Raw genomic sequence first — 18,952 nt, 5'->3', positions numbered from 1 at the left:
AATATCTACTTAGCACGTCAAGCTAGAGCAGCTGGAATTCCGAGCCAAGAACCTGCAGCCCCAAGTGCTCTCCTCCTTTACCTCGATGTTTCCAATGGTTCTGTACCTCACTGTGGAGGAGTTGAAAAGCTATGATCCGAACCAGCTCCGACCTCAGCCTGCCTCCAACACCAGGCAGTGTTGTTATTTGTCAAACCAGATGGATATGTGAGGTGTTACCAATCTCCTCTTACCACAAAGAGAGTTACAATGAACAGCTTTGTGCATTCTACTTGCTATTTATGCCAGCCTATCTCTAGGCATCTTACTTCTTTTCTCATCTTACTATAATACTCTTATGTTCGAGATACTGGGACCCCATGGGATAAACTAGAGATAAGCTCTATGCAAGGAAATAGCCACTCCAGGGCACCTCAGAGACCAGCTATTCCAACGGCACATCACAGAATCCTTACCATTTCTCTCACAAGACCCGACACTTCTTGGAGAAAAAGAGAAAAGTTACTTTGCCAAGGATAACACCACAAAGAATAAACAAGTACAGTTTTATTTTCCATGTGCATTTGCAAAACACTTAGGACCAACATAAAAAAGGAAAAATCTTGTGGGGAAAAATTACATTAAAAATGGAGAGCTCAGAGAAGCTAGCTACAGCAACTCTGATTGGTCCAAGGAATCGAAAAAACTTCAGCTGAAAATAATAGGAAGGAGAATTGGAGTTTATTGAGGAAGAGGGCCCCGAAGTGGGCCTCGAGGGGGAACTGGAGGCCGGGGAGTGGGTCTGGGTGGAGGAAGGGGGCCCCGCTGGTAGCCATAGGGCGGGGGCCGTGGAGGACCAGTGTACCCATGAGGCGGCATCAGTGGAGGGGGTCCTCGCATACCATGTGGAGGCATAGGGCCTGGGTGACCTGCAAAAAGGGAAACAGAAATTAGTAGCAGTGAGTTACAGGAGACAGTTGATGTTGGAAGACCTGTGGGAAGAGGAAAAAGTGACTTAAAGAAACGTGAGAAAGAAAAGAACAGGCATGGGAAAGCTGACAAAGAAAGCTGTGAGAATGATACATATGCAGACAGGAGGAGGCTACAGCCCACTCACCCATGGGAGATCCAAACGGAGGTCCTCTGGGGGGCATGCCCATTGGAGGAGGTCCAGGATGAGGCATTCCAGGAGGTGGGCGTGGTGGTGGCTGTCCCCCAGAGCCTGGGGGCCCAGCATGGGGGTGTCCTAAGCCATGAGGGCCATGGTGGGCCAGCTGCATCTGAGACATCCCTGTGAAAATAAGAGACAAGGGGAAAATCAGGAAGAGAACAAAGATGGAGAAGAGAGCAACATGAGAAAGAAAATGACATCAGGAAGAGAAGGGGCTAGAAAATCCAAGGTGCTCCTGTCCCTGCTCCCACCCCAACAGGACAAACCACCGCACGTCATGGTTCCTCAATGACCCAGGCACTGGAATAGTAATGCACAAGTGTGTAACCACTGGAGGGATTACTCCACTGACAGGACAGGCTGCCCCAACAGCCACCTAAAGGACAGAATGTTTCAGGAGGATGAGAACATGGAAACAAACTGTCCAAGGCAGAAAGGTGAGCATTTGAGAATCACAGGCGTGTCAAAGAGCACAGACGTCTCGTCTCGGCAAATACCAGTAACTCAGCAATAATCTGGAGCAGTGGCTATGGGGGTGATGGCAGGACCAGATCAGGAAACGCCCTGAAAGCCACGGTACTGAGTGTGTGGGGAAGCTTTACTCTGCAGGTAGAAGGGCACAACAGAATTTTGAGAAAGGGTATCTGAATACCTGGCGGAAAAACATCTGGGAAAATAGATTCAGGACAACACTGTAATCAAAGTGGCAAGAGATCAGCACAGTTAAGTGTGAAATAACAAGGGACTAAGAGCTTGCACTAGGGCACTGGCAGGGGAGGCAGATACCACAAGTCTAAGAGTTCGTATGACAAGTGAGGCGAGGGCGCAGTGCTGTGGCACAGCAGGTTAAGTGCTGTCTACAATGCTGGCATCCTTATGGGCGCCAGTTTGAGACCCAGATGAAGCTTCTGGCTCCTGGCTTTGGCCTGGCACAGCCCAGGACGTTGCAGCCATTTGGGGAGTAAACCAGCAGATGAAGATTGATTTCTCTGTAGTTCTGCCTTTCAAATAAATAAAATTAATATTTAAAAGCAGGAAGTGAGGTGACAGGGAATAATCAAACACAGCCCTAGACTCATGAATTATGCACCTGAAAAATACGGAAGACTTATAGAATAGGTTTGAAGGGGGAGGGCCCCGCACTGTGGCACAGCAAGTCAAGCAGCTGCTGGTAACTCCAGCATCCCACATGGAGCAAAGGCTCAAGTTCTGACTGCTCCACTTCAGATCCCTGCTAGTGAGCCCGGGAAAGCTGCAGACGATGGTCCAAGTACTTGGGTCCTTGCTCACCCACATGGGAGACACAAATGGAGTTCCTGGCTCCTGGTTTTGGCCTGATCCAGCCCTGGCCATTGCAGCCATTTGAACTAGTAGATGGAAGCTCTCTTTCTCTGTCTCATCTTCTTTGTAACTCTGCCTTTCAAATAAATAATTACATAAAGAAATTTTTTTTGAACGGAAGAGACAGAGTGCCCAGTCGCTGAAACTGGGGGAGAGCGAGGTTACAAGGTTGAAAAGAGAGAATTACACCTGGGCAGGCCAGGAGGGCGGCTCAGTAGAGAGGCAAAGGTGAGCGCACAATCCATTTGGACTCCCTAGGTTTTTTTTGTTTTTTTTTTTTCTTTTTTTTCTTTTTATTCACAGAGAGAAAAGAGGCAGAGAAAGAGAAAGGTCTTCCATCTGATGGTTCACTCCTCAATAGGCTGCAATGGCCAGAGCTGTGCCGATCCGAAGCCAGGAGCCAGGAGCCTCCTCCGGGTCTCCCACGCGGGTACAAGAGCCCAAGGACTTGGGCCATCTTCCACTGCTTTCCCAGGCCATAGCAGAGAGCTGTATTGGAAGAGGAGCAGCCGGGACTAGAACCAGCACCTATATGGGATGCCGGAGCTTCAGGCCAGGGTGTTAACCTGCTGTGCCACAGCGCTGGCCCCTACACGTATTTTTTTAAAAAGAGAAAGGTCTGAAGGGGAGAGGTACAAAAGTGGATCTGTCCACTGAGCAACAGGATTATGGATTTAGATTGTTAATAATCATGAACTAGAGATACAGACTAGGAGACATCAGTGTATACTTAATCTAGACCCAGAGAAAAATCAGTTTATCAAATTGACTGAAACTGAGGTGTCAGGTGGAGAATCCAAAAAACAGATGAAAAAAACAGACAAGAATTTCAAACAGGAGTACACAGCTAGTTTCAAATACAGCAGAGGGCAAACCATCTAAGAAGTCGAAGTATCCCCTAGACCACTGCTCTGGGGTTGAGTCAGAGAGAAGGGAAACAACAGGGAACAAACAAACAGCAAGTATAGGCTACTCTGCAGAAAGACTTACACAACAGGACAGGTGGTAAGTAGTAAACTAAAGAGAGCATTTTGTTCGTTCACGCACATCCCTCCCTTTCCCAGCCAAGAACACCTACCTGGATGGGGCATGCCACCTGGTGGGAAGGGGTGAGGATGTGAGTGTCCATGACCAGGATGTCCAGCCCCCGGGGTGCCTGCTGATGGAGGGCCATGTCCTCCAGCCCCAGGAGGCATTGGTGGGGGGGGCATGGCTGGAGGTATTCCAGGTGGGAGGGCTCCAGGAGGCGGCACTGGGGGTGGGAAAGAGCCAGGAGGAGGCATGCCTATATAGAAATCAGAAGAAGGATTAATGGCGGTGGGCAAAGAATGCCTTTAAAGAACCTGTCCCAGTTTGACCTGTCTATGCAGGGTGAGTTCTTGCCCCCTCCTCCCAGTGCTCTAAGGTCACAAGCCATGTTGCACTACTCAAATAATCCTACCTCCCTGGAGAAGCCCGACAGAGTTCTTCACACCCCTCCCACCCACCACCTCCTAACTCCCTTCTCATCACCCACTGACTCAGGAGATCTTCCCTTTCCAGGTTCTTTGTTCTCCTCACTGCAGCCCCAAGACAAACGTATTTGCGAACCAAAAGCTTTACCTGGTGGAGGAAGCCCAGACCCCAGTGATGATACCACAGGGTTGGGAGCAGAGGGTGGAGGGGGTGCATCTGCAAACAGCTGATGTGGGCGATCAGCCTGGGAGAGTGGGTTCTGGGCTGCCAGAAGTCGTTCAGCTGCGGAGCCATGGCGCTCACCCTTGGAGTCCTTCTTGAAGGCATAAGACACGGTGATGGGGCGGTTACAGAGGTACTGCCCATTCATGGCCTCAATTGCTGCATCCGAGGCATCAAATGAAGCAAAATTAATAAAGGCATAACCTTTGGAGTTGCCTGTGTCAGGGTCCCGCATGATCTTGGGGGTTTGTAAGATGACCCCAAAGGCGCTAAAAGTATCGTAAAGCAGCTTCTCGTCAATCTCCGGGTCCAGGTTCCCGATGAAAATGTTGGCCCCGACATCCAGGTTTTTGTTGTGAGCTGATGCCTTGTTCACTCGTATTGGCTTCCCATAGAGTTTGATCATGTTCATGATCTTAATGGCATAGTCAGCATCTTCTTCACTCAAGAATTCCACAAAGCCATAGCCTAAGCAGGCAGAGAGGAGATTAGCAACTAGAGCGAAGATACCCGAAACTGGGTAAAACTCACCCACCCTCCAATCACAAAGAACAAGAAAATGATTTTAGAAACAAACTGTGAACTGAGGATTAAGAGAAAGCAATCTGGGGCCGGTGCTGAGGCACAGTGGGTTGGGCATCTGCCTGCAGCACCAGCATCCCATATGGGCGCCAGCTCAAGTCCCAGCTACCCTACTTCTGATCCAGCTCCCTGCTGATGGCCTGGGAAAGCAGGAGAAGATGGCCCAAGTCTCTGGGTCTCTGCACCAGGGTGGGAGACCTGAAGAAGCTCCTGGCTTCAGACTGGCCCAGCTCCGGCCAGTGCGGCCATTTGGGGAGTGAATCAGTGGATGGAAGGCCTCTCTCTGTCTCTCCCTCTCTCTGTCTGTAACTCTGCCTCCCAAGTAAATAGATAAATCTTTAAAAAAGAGAAAAGAAGAGGAAGCAATCTTCTGGTCGCTCATTCTGAAACAAGTATAAATACCGCTGGGACCCTCAGGAGCAGCTGTCAGATACATAAAGTGGCCTCTTGGCGCGGACTCACCTTGGTGCTGGCCAGTGACTCTGTCCTTCGGCATGTGAGTGTTGACCACCGGTCCTGCCTGCAGGAAGAGCTCCCACAGCAGAGGTTCGCTAACCTTCTCGTCCAGGCCCCCCACGTACACAGTAGCATCTGGAGGGAGGATGCAGGAATTTAGGATGGGGACGAATATGACAGGAAAGGAGCTGACCGGGACATAAAGATGGAACCCAGTTAGAGGAACTGCAGGCGGGGATGGGGGACAGAAGCGAAAAGGGGGAGGTGGAAAGCATCCAAATAAGCCCTAAATCGTCCTCTTCGCAGGACCTAGAGCCCCTTCTGAAGTTCACTTTAGTGTCTGCTGCAAATTCCGTCCCACTCAGAAAAGGCAGCAGGGGGACTGCACGAAACATCACACGTCCAGGCCTCAGCCTGCACCCGGCCAACCCGCCCGCACCAGCCACGGAAGCGAGTCTCGCGCCCTCCGGGGGACGGGGGTCCAGTTTCCCGCCTTGGAGACGCTACTGGCCTTAGCTGGGGCTTCCCACCCTCCCGGGCCCATTCCGGACTCGTCTCCCCGCCCAGTCACCCTGGTTCCGCTCGGAGATCGGCCCGGCAGCCATGGCGAAAAGAATCCCGCCGCCTCCAAGCAGCGGCTCCGCCCTCTGGCCGCGGTCACTACTTCCACTTCCGGGGCGAAGACTTACGTGACGCTGGGCGGGGCCCGGACGGGGGCGGGGCCGGAAGCGGCTGCGGCCATCTTAGGATCCCGCGGGACTTGACGGTGCTGTGGCGTCCCGGTTCAGAGGCGTTTGGATTTGCGCCGAGGTTCCGGGGCGAGCGGTCGTAGCGAGGAGGGCGGGGCAGGAAAGCGCAGGCCCTCTGAAAGCAGTGCCAGACGTCTCCCACCGGTGCGGGCGTTTGGCACAGCGGTTAAGCCACAGCATCCTCAGTCAAGAATTACAGGGTCCGAGCCCCGGTTTCCCCCGACTCGAGCTTCCTGTAAATGCACACCTTGGGAGGCAGCAGAAACCCCAAGTTTGGTCCCTGCCACCCATGTCGGAGACCTGGATTGTTCCCCGCTCCCGGTCTGCGTCTGGCATGGCCCCGACTGTTAGAGGCATTTGGGGGAGTGAACCAGCGGATGGAAGTTGTCTGTTCCTCTCTTTCAAGCTAAAAATAGTAACTCTTCGTGTATTTTGTAGCCAGCTGATCCTTTTGTCACCCAAAGGAAAAGGTTCTCAGGGACCCCTCAACCTAAGGACTCTGCTCCACAAGCGTCTTAGTTTTGGCCTCATGCCTCTGGCTGGCTCGAGGTAATGTCTGAGCCGGAGTTTGAGCAGAATCTGAGGCTCCCCGGATGGAGTATGACGAGAGCTGCAACTCCAAGAGCACTTTCTGGCCCCAGCAACGTCATAATATGCTCTTGGCTGTCTGCCTCTAAATGGGAGATGAAAATTCAGAGCCTCACGTGGTCCAAATCCATTCCTTTCTTAGAAATCATAGGATGGGGACCTTTTCTCAAGTCTTTGCTATCTAGGATCCTTCATTCAAATCCAAGAATCAGTGCCAGCAATGTGTATAAATATTGTGCTTTAATGAACTTAAATAGAAATGCCACTACAAAAATGTACAGTTGGAAGAGAGGGTGTGTTTCATATCCACTTTGTTTCCAAAAGAAACTATACAGGAAGAAACAGAAATTGGAATTAAATAGGCAGCAAGAAGGGGCGAGAATGAGGTCTTTAGGCCATACTGTTGGAACTGGTGAACAGCGTCTCTGGTGTCACAACTTAAATAGCTGGCTATCTATAAAGCAATTACATTGTGGATTGTTTTGTTTCTTAATTCTTCAACTCCCAGGAAACAACAGCTTCAGGAACCAAATAAAAGGACAAGAATTAAAGATTAGCACCACCGTCCACAACAAACTCAATTCTAAGTGAGTTTGCTTAAGAGCTGGAGTGTGAAAGCTGAGGCAACAAGGCCATATACAAAACACTGCAGTATTAGGACTCTCCCTCAACCCAGATCCCCCGCTGCTCTTTGAGAATGCCAGCAATTTCAGCAGGAATGAGAGAGAATGGTACTTGGATCTCTTTTCTTGGAGTGATCACCAGGAAACGCTCTTGGTGTCCACTTCCTTAATAGTTCCTGAAGATGGGATAGTTCATCCTGGAGGCCAGAGACTGTGAGAGCTGAGAGGCCCATCTGGGAAGGGTGCCAATAGGGACAGAGAGAAATGTCATTGCAGCTCTAGACCCCTGCTTCTAAGATCTGCCCGCTACTTGTGGTGCCTAATTGTCTTTCCCCTCCCAACTCTGCCCTAAATTCCACTTAATGTAAGCTTCTAGCAGTTTCCTCTAACGGTACTTCATTTCCCAGCCCGCCCAGCCCCTTGCCTTCCCAGCTCTGTTCATCTGGTTCAGCTGTCAAGCCCCTTCCCCCACTCCCAGTCCCTGTCTTCTTTACTCACCTGGACCTCGGGCCGTCCCCTCAGGTAGCAGCGTCTCCAGAGCCTGATCTGAGGTCCCAGATACCCAGGCAGCAGCAGCCCTGGAGGTAAAGGGCAAGCTCCCCAGTGTGAAGGGAGCCCCCACTCTTGGTCAGCCAGGCTTTCAGAGGAGACAGCCATCCGGGGTAGCCAACGAGAAGAGACCGCCAGCAGAGAGGGACTCTCCCGCCACGGACAGAGCTGGTGTAGAGGGGTCAGGGCCCCTTTAGAGAACAGCCACACAGAACTGGGAGGGCCAGGAACCAGGAAGCTTGGCTAAATGGGAAAGGGAAATCAACTGGCAATTGAGAAACCAGACAAGCTCAGTGTCCCCAGTCTGTGTTAGGAAGGGCATGGGACTCCTATCTACACTTGCACTGGCAACCAGAAACCCAGGCCTGCGCTCAGAACTGTCCTCATCAGGCTGCAACTAGGGCTCGGGACCGATGAAAGTTGATTTTAGGGCAACTTGTAAAATGTATGTGTGAAACAGGAAGACTGAGAAACAGGAATGAGAAAGACAAAAGTATAAGCCTCTATTCTGTCCTAGGACTTGTGTCTTCCTGGGGAAAGTCAGAGACTGACAGCTGCAGAAGAGAAGTGGGGAGGCTTCCCGGGAGGAACTCAGACATTATGTCTCTCTGCATCTAGTAGCATAAGCCTGTGGAGAAAGTCAAGGGAGTTGAAGAAGTCAGATGCCTCACCTGCTGTCTCGGAAGCCAGGCATCTGGGCCGTGTTCTGGGTTATAGCCAGGATTATGGAATTGTAGTATCTGTTCATTACTGTAGCGTAAATCCCAGTCCCAGACAGACAGCTGCAGGTTAATGGAATTCCCAGCTGGGGGGTGGGAGTACCCTGGGGTATAGACTTGTGTGTAGGAACTGAACTGGACCGAGGAAGCAGGAAAAAGGATGGTTACATAGAGTAATATAATCCTCCTCCTGAATCTAGACATTATGAAACTCTCCCCTCTTACTCCAGGAATCAGATGGAGGGCAAAACCTAGTCCTGAGAGCAAGCGTGACCTCCCCTCCCCACCCATGGACCGCACTTCTCATAAAACAGATCAAGACTGAACTTCACACAGCTCTTCTCAATGAGAACAAATGACCAGTCAAAAATATAGAGGTCGCTGACCTGTCCGCTCTGCTTTCCACGCTCCCAGGGAGTATTCCTCAGAAAAGTAAGGGTGTCAGGAACCCTGACACTGTCATGAAGAGCAAGAAGGAAAAACTCAGAGAATTCAAACTCAGCTGGAAACTGCTGGAGGAGCTGCCAGACACAGTCTAGGAACAGGAGGAACACCGGCGCCTGGGAAGGGAAGGCAAGAGGTTGGAAGGGTGGCAGAGACCCAAGGAGGGAGGATGACAAATGATGGGCCTGGGGGACACAGGACATGAGAGGCATTATGGAGGTGAAGGGATGACAATATGAACTGAGGGCGTAGGGTGTTGGGAGCTTCACTCATCCCGGTTCCTCAAGCTTAGTTAACCTCAGGACCATCGTGAGCAGGTGCACTTTCTGTGGACTGCACTATGTAATTTTTCTTATCCCCTTACTTCTTTGGTAATACTCCCCTGCAACACCCGAAACACTCCCAAATGATTCTTACCTCCTCACTGGCCCCTGTTCCCCCAAGCCGGGTCAGGAAAGGGTGTCCAGCGGCCACCCACTCTCGCTGCACTAGTGATTGGAAGCCACACAGTGTTCGGGCTTCAGGGGCTGAGAGCAGCTGGACGAGTGAAGAGAGGAGGCCATTGAGATCACGATCACCGCGCTCTGGGTGACAAAGAGGAAGAAGGGATGGGACAAAGAAGGGAGGCCCAGGAAACTAGGACAAGAGAGAAGGAGAGAAGGAGACACAGCAAGAAGTGGGAGGCACAGAGGGAAAAGTTTGGGGAAAGTAGGATTGAGAGGGCACGTAGAAGTGAAGAGAAAACAAAGACCAGGAATGATTCATTTTGTAGACTACCCCTGGATAGAAATACCCAGTTTTACACAGAGGAGACAGAACCACAATTCTCAAAGCAGTTTCTGCATTGCTCTTCCCAATCCAACCCCCATCCCCGTGCACCCGTGCACTAACGGAAGGATGGGCACGGAGGAGCTGAGAACACAGCCATGTTCAGGTCCCCAGGCTGCAGTGGTCAGCAGAGGTGGCACTCAAGGATGGGTACTTCCTAGTGACCGGAAGATGCTAGCACTAGAAGGGGACAGGAAGCCCTGTGGTCTTCCTCCAGGAACAAATCCAGTCAGGTGGGTGAAGGAAAAAGGAAAGGAATGGAGGAGGCGGACCCAAGGGACTCACCTTGAAGAACTACAGAACGAACCCTGGATGTCACTAAGACTGAGATGTCGCTGGCCTTGCGAAGACAAGACCTGGAGGGGAAGTTGAGGAAGAGAGGGGGGAATGGAATAGAGGCAGACTCCAAAGTCCTGCCCCTTCTTCCAAGGACTAGCAGATGACAGTCTTCTCGGGAAACCAGGAGAACATAATGGAAGGCCATTTAGGAGTCCAAGTTCATGAAAGGCTGGGAAAGGTTGAATTATAGATTAAGCTGGGAGTACCTGACATAGTCCAACCATCGTGTTCCCTCCAGAGCTGACAGCCATTTGTCCTCAGCTACAGATGAATCTGATAGCGAATAGAGGGATAAGGGCAGAGATGAGAACAGGATTCAAGTCTATAGGCTAATTGGTTAAAAGGGTGCTGGTTCGAGTCCCGTCTGCACCACTTCCGATCCAGCTCTCTGCTATGGCCTGAGAAAACAGTAGAAGATGGCCCAGGTCCTTGGACCCCTGAACCCTTGTGGGGAAACTGGAAGAAGCTCCTGGCTCCTGGCTTCGGAGCAGCCCAGCTCCTGCCATTGCGGCCATGTGGGGAGTGAACCAGTGGATGGAAGACCTCTCTCTCTGTCTCTGTCTGTCTCTGCCTCTGCCTCTCTATAACTCTGCCTCAAATAAATCTTAAAAAAAAAAAAAAAGAAGAAGAAGAAGTTGGATAGGGGACAGGTGTTGTTGCACAGCGGGTTAAACCACTGCTCACGTCTCAAATCCGAGCACTGGTTTGATTCCCAGATACTCTGTTTCTGATCCAGCTTCTTGCAAATGCACCTGGGAAGGCAGCAGATGATGACCCAAGTGCTTGAATCCCTGCCACCAGCGTGGGAGGCCCAGGAAGAGTGCTAGGCTCTTGGTTTTGGTCTATGCAGCATTTGGGGAGTGAATCAGTGGATAAAGACACCCTTCTTTCTCTCTCTCTCTCTCCCCACCCCCAGTCACTCTTTCAAATAAGTAAACACTTAACAGAATAACTTGGGTAGTGGTTGCCTATGGCTGAGAGTTGGAATGAAAAGTAACTGTGAATGGCTATGAGGTTTCTAAGATTTAAAGTGTGGTAATGATTATACAACACTGTAAATTGAATTGTACATTAAAGATAGGTGAAGGGTGAGTTTTGTGGTCTGTACATTGTATCTCAATAAAGCTATTTAAAAATCTAAGTTAGGGTCCAGAAGACAGAAAAGCAGTGAGTCTGGGAGGAGATGGGAGTTGAATAGAAAACTAAGAATCATCGGGCTGAACGGCTACTCCTGCACAGTGGGCAAAAGAGCAAAGCATGCTGGGGTCAGCAGACCTAGGGGTGAGGGCGAGGCGTCCAAGGTCATTCTTACCAGGCACGCAGAGGGCCCTCAGCCTCAAGTGGGCGAGCTGGACATCAGCGAGACCAGGCAGCTCATCCACGACGTCTACCAGGACGACGTCAGAATGCCCAGCCTGTAGCATCGACTCCACTGCTCTGGAGGCCATGGAGCCAGAAAATAAGGGAAGGAGTCTGCCCTGAACACCGAACCCTGCGTCCCCTCCCCTCACCTCCCCTCACCTGATATCTTCCTTGTTAGGGTCACTGGCTGTGTAGAAGCCTCCACAGCGGAGAAGGTCACTGCCCCCAGGGTGGTGCCAGGACAGGCGCTTCAGATGGGTGAAAGAGGGTCACTGCAGGAGATCCTCTGGACCCAGCCACCCTTGCCCCCACAGTGACCCTGCAGGGACCCCCCCCCTCCACATCGACCCCTGACCCACCCCCTGTGACTCCCAGTCCCCACCCTCACACTGACCGGTCCACGGCCCTGATGGAAGTGGCCAAATGCTCTCCTGACCTCACTGTCCAGAACTCGGCTAGGAACCAAGAAGTAACGGGGGAGGCTGCAAAATTGAGAGTGCAAAATTGCAGTGTGGCTTGTAGGCACGTTGTCATGCAAAGAAAGCTGCTCTAGGGCGACCATTCCCAAGGGAGCTGGGGCTTAGCGGCAAGGGTGATGTCCTAGCTTTATCGGATCTGGGACCATGAGAGATTGGGAGGGCAACAGGGGTTGGGGTGAACTGGGACCTCACCTGGTAGCTACGTCGAACCTCTCATTGACTGTGCTCACCCTCCAGCCTCTGGCCCCCTGCTTCTTCCGCTCAAACTCCCAGTCTTCCGATGTCTCCAAGAGAGGAATAGGTGGCTTTCTCGAGTCAGAACCCTGGCCTGGAGCAGGTGTGAGGTGGCCAAACAGAAGAAAAGGAACCCGAGAAGCTTCTCAGCTCTTTGGTCTTCAGGCAGCCTCTGCTTTGTCAGACTTCCCACCCTAAAGCGCCCTCACTCACCAGCCTTGGTCAGTGGCAGCCCCAAACACTGCTGCGCTTGACTGCTCTGAGCTCTGGCTTGGACAATGGCCATGGTCACCTGTGGAGGAAAGGGCAGCCCATCCTGCGGGCTCAGACTGAAGAAGTGGAGAGAAGGAAGTGGAGCCACGTGTTGCCCCACTGTCCTTGCCACCAACAGAGGACACGTAGCCAGAGAAAGGGCTGCTGCAGGCCATGGGCACTGGGATTGCGAGAACAAATCTAGAACCACAGACTCATGAAATGTTCATCCTGGGAGCAATTTTGGGAAGAATCTCCTCTCCCTTCCCATTTTTCAGAGGCCAAACCCACCCTCACCACACTGCTGGTAACCAGCAGAGCCGGCTAGAATCAGGCCCTTACGCGCCAATACGGCCATCTACCGCAGCCCGTTGGCCTCTCCTTGAGGAAAGCAGTAGAGGGGATGATGGGAGGGACCCCAGACGGTGCGGAGTATTGGGACAGGATCCCCAGGTTCTGAGGAGAGGTCGGATCCTCAGGCTAGGGGCCTCTTACCTGCCAGGCTTGAGGCTCTAGTCCTCCAGCCTCAAAACCAACTCTGAGCAGCCGGAAGTCTCGGCCGTGAATCAGAAGCTCCTCCGGGACAAACTTCAGCTGGGACCCCGGACGCAGGAGCTGGACTCGGGACAAGCCACTCACTGAAAGCAGTGTAACCACGGATCAGGGTCCCTCCGGGAGGAACTCTTCCAGCCCCCTCCACGGCAGCCCGTCCACTCCTTCCCTGGCAGTTTTCTGAGCTACAAGGAAGAGGAGGGCTTCCGGTGCCCCCAGCGAGCTCCTTAGCAAACCTCCAGACTCACCAGCCTCTAACCGCCCGATGTTGACCAGGGCAAAATCATAGTCACTGCTCAGGGGAGTGTCCTAGAAGAGACACATTGCTGACGTTACAGACGTCTGAAATCAGCTCGCTTTCCACCTTAGCAGCCCCCGACTGCCTCTGTGGGCGCCCCCCGTAGACATAGTCCCCATTGAACATTACTGGAACATTCAAACAACAGCCCTTAACCCCCACTGGTTGTCTACATCCATCTGGACTCCCCTACCCATTCTCATCTAGGTGCCCTTTCTGTTGCCCTAACCATCTCACCTGACTCCGCTGCCATCCATGGGGCTGGAAGGTGACCCTAAAGTTGGTGCAGATCAAGGTGCCAGGCAATTCAGGTTCCAGCCCCTTCCTCAGCCCTGGAGCCCATGCTAGGATCTGCTCCCCTAAAGGGGAAGAAAGGAAGCCCTGTTATCACCATTTCTTGTACACACCCACTCCTGAGACAAGAGGGAATAATAAAATCTTCTCCTAGGGACTGGCTTTGTAGTGTATCAGGTAAACCATCATCTGTGATGCCGGTATCTTATATGGGCACTGATTGAAGTCACAGCTGCTCCACTTCTGATCCAGCTCCCTGCTAATGTGCCTAGGAAAGCAGTGCAAGATGACCCAAGTATTCAGGCCCCTGCCACCCATGTGGGAGACCCAGATGAAGACCTGGATGAAGCTCCTATCTCCTGGCTTCAGCCTGTCCCAGCACTGGCCATTGCTGCCATCTGGGAGGCGAACCAATAGATAAAAGATAGTTCTCTCTCTCTCTCTCCCTCCCTCCCTCCCTCCTAACTCTTTCAAAATAAATAAATCTTAAACAAAGAAAAAAAAACTTCCTCTAATGCAGTACAATGCAAGCTTATGAGGAAATGATGTGGTATTATTTTAGCTCTGTAACGAGACCAGGGCCTGGCACATAGTCGACACTCAAGTATTTATTGAATAATTAAATGAGAAAAGTGCTGAGTGAGAGGGTCAAGGAAACAGAGCGGCTATCAAGGACCAGCTCAGGACAGAGAGGAGAGCAAGCTTCAGGCAGGAGCACTTGGAGCCGGGAGAGGACCACACAGGTGTCTTTGGTGAGGGTATGAAACTAGGTTGGCTGGGGCGCATTCTGGAGGCGACTCTGGGGGTCAGAGGCATTGGGAGGGCATGATTACCTGGGAGGCATCCAGAAGCCAGGCAACCGCCAAGCCGACGACTCCTGGGCTCCGGCATCCTGCCACCCTGGTCAGACTTGGGTCCGCGGAGCTGAGAAGCGTAGAGGTTAATGCCCAGGCCTCTCCACTGCTGGGGTCTGGGATGACCTCAGCAGCCTCCTTTGGAAACCTACACACACTCTCAGGGGGGAAAACTGAGATCGGTGGCTATGGGGAGCTCAGGACCAGGGCTGGCAGACAGTGAAGGGAGGGGCTGGTTAATGGATAATGAACCACGAACTTGAGACTGAAAAGGGCACACCAGGCCCCATCAACCAAAGCTGATATGACGGACACACCCTCCTCCTCCTCCTCCTTGTCTAGATGCCTCTCTTCCCCCTTGTACCTCTACCTCATCCCCATCCACACCCTCTTGCCAGCCCCATCCCCCAATTCCTTCTCCTTACCCCCATCTCGGGCTCCTCCTTGTGGGGGGCAATGTTGAAACTCTGGCCCCTGCCCCCCCACCACATTTCTCTGGCTCCATCCGGGTACGGAACCTTTAAGGGTGGGAAACCTCAAGGATGCTCAGCCCCTCTGGGGACAGGCTGAATCCTGTAGTTGAGAGGAGAGGGGTTGGGGGAGGGGCGGGGGGAGGGCACGAGGGGAAGGAGCATTTGAGGTGCACGGAGTAGTTTTGGGGGTCTTTTGAAAGGTGTGTCCAGCCCAGCCAGAGTAGGCTCCTCGGGAACTTCGGTCGACTCTGGAGAGGCCGGGAGGGATGCCCAGCCCCTTAAAGGAGAAGACACACAGTTCTGGAGGAGTGGAGAGGAAATGGAGGAGCCTTAAAAAGATGGGGAAAACTGGGGAACCGGGAGAGAAACACTCAGACTCCCTTCTCTAGCCGAGCCCAGATCTTATCTTCTGGTTCTGGAGTGTTGGAAACTGTGAGGGGGCAGGAATACTGATTACTCAGCTGGAAGAAGTGGAGCTACCTCTCTGGATTCTCAGTGGTGGTTTCCCTGAGCAGCTTAGCGTTCTAGTTTTTAAAAGGGGTTATGGGGGTAGGGACGTAAGTGTAGCTCAGAGCTCCGTGCTGCCTCCCCGGACAAACCTGACACAGTGGTTGGGAAGGGCAAGCGAGGATATGGGACCCCAGGGGATTTTTGCCTGGGGTAATGGGGTGGGGGGCTCAGGAACCAGGGAGGGGGCTGGTTAAAGTTATTCTGCCTGCTCAGAAGAGCGTGAAACATACCTCGCGGGACGAGTGTTGTGAGGGACGGAGAGAAACTGAAATGTGTGCAGCACGCAGACACAAGTACAGGCATGCCTGTGTGCAGGTCTTGCGGGTAGGAGGCCCAAAGATCTCCTACGTGACCCTGCCCATCACAACCCCGACGCCCCAACCTGCCAATTGGCAGTGAGAGCCCACTTCAGGTACGTGACTCCACCCCTCCAACACGAGATCCCCAAATGAATGATTCATGTTCAGGACTTTAACGCTGAGGGCTGGAATCCAATCCTCAGCCAAACTGCCCCCTCCCCCCTCCCCCCCGCAACCCCCGAAGCAAAGAGGGGCTGAGGGAGGGGAGGCAGCTGTTGCTAAGGGTGACTTGGGGGTGGCAATGCAAAACTCTTGTCTTTAGGCATGAAAGACTGGAAACAAAATACAAAGAGTTAAAGAGCTGCTGCTTTATTGTTTTTGAGTCGGTACAGAGGCTGCAACCCTTAGGTGCCGCCCCCCCTCCCCCGCCCCGGTTTTCCAAAGTAGCCCTCAACTCTCCCCTCCCCCCAGCACGCACACCCTTCCGGCTGCAGCTTTTAAGTTCTGTCCTGGCTGCCACTGTGGAAATAGTGAAGACGTTGCAACACAGGGAGTTGGCCTGAAAGAGGAATACACCTGCTAGGAAGGGGGTCCAGAAGCCCAATCCAAGAAGCGCTAAGGGTTGCGGAGCACATCCATCTCACCTCCCTGCCTTCTAGGGGCTTCCTGCCCCTGGGGGAAGGAAATGCTCCCCAAGTCTGTCCTCATAAAAACGTAGAGCAGAGAAAGAGGTGTGCACCACAGTTTTAAAGTCCCTTTATCTGCCTTTCCTTCTCCCCACCATCCTTCATTATAGAGCCTCATTCAATTCTTTAATATTTCTGGTATGGGAGAGTGGAGAAACACAGAGAAAAAATAGAAGGGGAAGGGGGTGGATCAGAGGGAGAAAGACATTTGGGTGATCTGGATCAGCACCTAACCAGGAATGCAAAGGGGGCAGCAGCCGAGGGTTAAGTAACAGGAAGACGACCTCTCACCGCCCCCCCCACCCACCCATACACCCAGGGGTTATTGGATGAAAGGAAGGGTGGAGAGGCAAGGGGCTGCATCCGATTTTCCATTTGCAGATCCTGGTCTGCTAGCAGGTTTGTGTCTGGAGTGCAGGCTGCTGGGCGGGGCAGCTGGAGGAGGGAGGTGGAGTGACTCACAAGATGAGTCACACATCCAGTTATAAGCACGGAAAGAGGCCAAGGTCCTTCCCACCCCCACTCCCCACTGCTCTCCCCTACTTTATGCCTGCGGCCAGTGAAGGGAGGTGGCATGGAGAAAGTCTACACGGGGACCTCCTAATAAATATTTTGTTAATCAACTTAAGTGTAGGGGACAAGACAGCCTGTGATTTGCAGGCTGCTTTCTGCCAAGCGGAAAGAGACCGAGGCTGCATGACTCACTGCTTCTGCAGCCGAAGGGCCTGGAGAGAAAGGATGTTAGGAAAATCTGGGGTGCAGGTGACTCCAGGCCAGGAAGGGGCTTCTAATTCTGTCTTCTCACCTGTGGCTATGTCTGGGACGCTGCCTCCCTGGAGAAAGAGGACAGAGGCACCCCAACTAATTCCAGGACAATTACCTCTGCAATGCTCCATTATGAAGAAAAAAATGGGACTAAACCTCACACATGTGGCTGAGTAGGAATGGCAAAAGCTAGGTTCAGACGTCACTCAGAAACAGCTGCATTCTTCTGGGCTCAGTATTGTCAACCAAATACACAGCACTGAGCCACTGCTAAGTTTTATTGGTCTGTGGGCTCTAGTTTTGCTTGAAAAGAAACTGAGCCAACAGGAGAGGGAAGATACTGCTTCCCAGGCCCGCACACACTGAGTGTCACACATCCCCACTCCTTCAGGCGACTGAATCTATGAAATAAACTTTTGACAGGGGCCAGTGTTGTGGTGCAGCAGGCCAAGCTGCATATTGCAGCACCAGACTGAGTCCCGGCTGCTGCACTCCTGCTCCAGCTGCCTGCTAATGTGCATGGGAAAACAGCGGAAGATGGGTCAAGTGTGTGGGCCCCTGCATCCACGTGGGAGACCTGGATGGAGTTCTGGGCTCCTATCTTTGTTCTGGCTGTTGTGGCCATTTGGGGAGTAAACAGCAGATAGGTCTCTCTCTGTCACTCTGCCTTTCAAATAAATTTAGCTTTTAAAAAGATTTATTTTATTTGAAAAGTAGAGTGCCAGGGAGAGGGATAGACAGAGAGAAATCTTCCATCTGCTGGTTCACTCCCAAGGACAAAGCCAGGAGCCAGGAGCTTCATCCTATCAAGCAGGTAGGAGGGGCCCAAGCACTTGGGTCATCTTCTACTGCTTTCTCGGGTGCATTAGCAGGGAGCTGGATCAGAAGTGGAGCAGCCAGGACTCGAACCTGTGCCCATATGAGATGCCAGCAAGGTAGGCAGCAGCTTTACCCACTACACCACAATGCTGGCCCCTCAAATAAATCTTTTAACATGGATTCTCCCCTTAAATTTTTTTTGGAGTTGGATAAACTTTTTATTAAAAAACAACAAACAAACAAAACTGGCATGAAAGAAAAACTTTTTAACCAGGGAGGGATCTGCAGGCTTCTCCCGTAGCATACTCACTCCACTGTGGGTGGAACAGAGATTGTAAGGGGAAGGGTAGCATTGTCTAAAGTCAAAAGGGGAGTTAAGAACCCTGGAAATCTCCTGTAGGTACCCTAGATGCAAGGAGCTAAGTGCACTTACATTTAAGCCTGAGAGAAAACGTCATACTTCATCAAGGGTTACAGGGTCCACCCCTTCACTCACACATCCCTTCTGAACTGAGGGACTTTTGCTCATCTGGGGGCAAGCCATGCCCTCCTCCCCTAGAGAAGCTGCAGGTGCTGCCTCTTCTATCTCTTTACCCTCCCCAGAGGCCACAAACCCATCCTGTCCTGCGTGTCTGCCTTTCCCAGGCATTGTTCTTTCCCCCACCCCCACCCCCACCCCAGCAAAAATAATGCCCAACAAACTTCACTATCCCCTATACAAAAATACCCATTGGCTCAGGGCCCCTCATCCTTAGAGTGGAGAGAATTTTCAATGCCTCAATAAATAGTTAGCAAAAGCTATGGAGCATAAAGCCCTAATTTAGCAATATTCACCCTTCCACCATCCTCTACAATTTCCACCTTTTTTTTCATTGAAAAGAGGGCAAAAAGAATTGGAATTGAATAATTTATAAATAAAAAAAAAAAAAACAAGATACAAAGTTTGTTTTTGTTCATTTGTCCTCAGATTTTAAAAACAAAAGTATTAACCAAAATCTAGTAACACATCAAATCCAAACACAGCAGGCAA

General features: G+C 51.8%; 2 protein-coding genes across 5 annotated transcripts; both read right to left on the bottom strand.

Moving 5' to 3' along the window:
• Nucleotides 1-528: 528 nt before the first annotated feature.
• SF3B4 (splicing factor 3b subunit 4) lies at nucleotides 529-5,839 on the bottom strand. The gene is made up of 6 exons (XM_008264501.4): nucleotides 5,778-5,839; nucleotides 5,213-5,341; nucleotides 4,094-4,636; nucleotides 3,570-3,776; nucleotides 1,097-1,270; nucleotides 529-908 (listed from the first exon to the last, which is right to left on the bottom strand). The coding sequence occupies exons 1-6, from the start codon at nucleotides 5,809-5,811 to the stop codon at nucleotides 721-723; spliced, it is 1,275 nt and encodes a 424-aa protein (XP_008262723.1). The 5' UTR covers nucleotides 5,812-5,839; the 3' UTR covers nucleotides 529-720.
• Nucleotides 5,840-6,764: 925 nt separating this feature from the next.
• On the bottom strand, nucleotides 6,765-15,677 carry MTMR11 (myotubularin related protein 11). Of its 4 annotated transcripts, XM_051858715.3 has the most exons (18): nucleotides 15,584-15,677; nucleotides 14,796-14,888; nucleotides 14,350-14,440; nucleotides 13,460-13,581; nucleotides 13,173-13,233; nucleotides 12,868-13,010; nucleotides 12,334-12,412; nucleotides 12,079-12,214; nucleotides 11,802-11,889; nucleotides 11,567-11,655; nucleotides 11,358-11,482; nucleotides 10,252-10,318; nucleotides 9,992-10,062; nucleotides 9,296-9,462; nucleotides 8,821-8,994; nucleotides 8,387-8,569; nucleotides 7,665-7,958; nucleotides 6,765-7,399 (listed from the first exon to the last, which is right to left on the bottom strand). In XM_051858715.3, the coding sequence occupies exons 2-18, from the start codon at nucleotides 14,859-14,861 to the stop codon at nucleotides 7,253-7,255; spliced, it is 2,103 nt and encodes a 700-aa protein (XP_051714675.3). In that variant the 5' UTR covers nucleotides 14,862-14,888; nucleotides 15,584-15,677; the 3' UTR covers nucleotides 6,765-7,252. The 4 variants fall into 4 exon arrangements, 3 of the variants coding, with proteins under 3 accessions (XP_051714675.3, XP_089156136.1, XP_089156137.1); XR_016210639.1 differs by lacking the exon at nucleotides 15,584-15,677 and having other exon boundaries at nucleotides 9,296-9,415; nucleotides 14,796-15,108; XM_089300010.1 differs by lacking the exons at nucleotides 8,387-8,569; nucleotides 15,584-15,677 and having other exon boundaries at nucleotides 14,796-15,108.
• Nucleotides 15,678-18,952: the final 3,275 nt, after the last annotated feature.

This window comes from Oryctolagus cuniculus, chromosome 7 (assembly GCF_051225735.1).
Source record: "Oryctolagus cuniculus isolate XC-2025 breed Fujian yellow rabbit chromosome 7, ASM5122573v1, whole genome shotgun sequence".
Lineage (NCBI taxonomy): Eukaryota > Metazoa > Chordata > Mammalia > Lagomorpha > Leporidae > Oryctolagus > Oryctolagus cuniculus.
This window is presented reverse-complemented; position numbering and strand designations above follow the sequence as displayed.

What these genes read in the sequence shown, in the direction of transcription:
- SF3B4 (XM_008264501.4), bottom strand. Translation starts at nt 5,811, where the DNA reads ATGGCTGCCGGGCCGATCTCCGAGCGGAACCAGG. An exon ending in GATCTCCGAGCGGAACCAGG is followed by an intron (nt 5,342 to 5,777) that starts GTGACTGGGCGG and finishes TCCTCCCTCCAG; the next exon opens with ATGCTACTGTGTACGTGGGG. An exon ending in AGTCACTGGCCAGCACCAAG is followed by an intron (nt 4,637 to 5,212) that starts GTGAGTCCGCGC and finishes CTGCCTGCTTAG; the next exon opens with GCTATGGCTTTGTGGAATTC.
- MTMR11 (XM_051858715.3), bottom strand. Translation starts at nt 14,861, where the DNA reads ATGTGGTGGGGGGGCAGGGGCCAGAGTTTCAACATTGCCCCCCACAAG. An exon ending in CGATGGTTGGACTATGTCAG is followed by an intron (nt 10,063 to 10,251) that starts GTACTCCCAGCT and finishes CTTCCCCTCCAG; the next exon opens with GTCTTGTCTTCGCAAGGCCA. An exon ending in GGGGACGGCCCGAGGTCCAG is followed by an intron (nt 7,400 to 7,664) that starts GTGAGTAAAGAA and finishes CACCCTTCCCAG; the next exon opens with ATGGGCCTCTCAGCTCTCAC.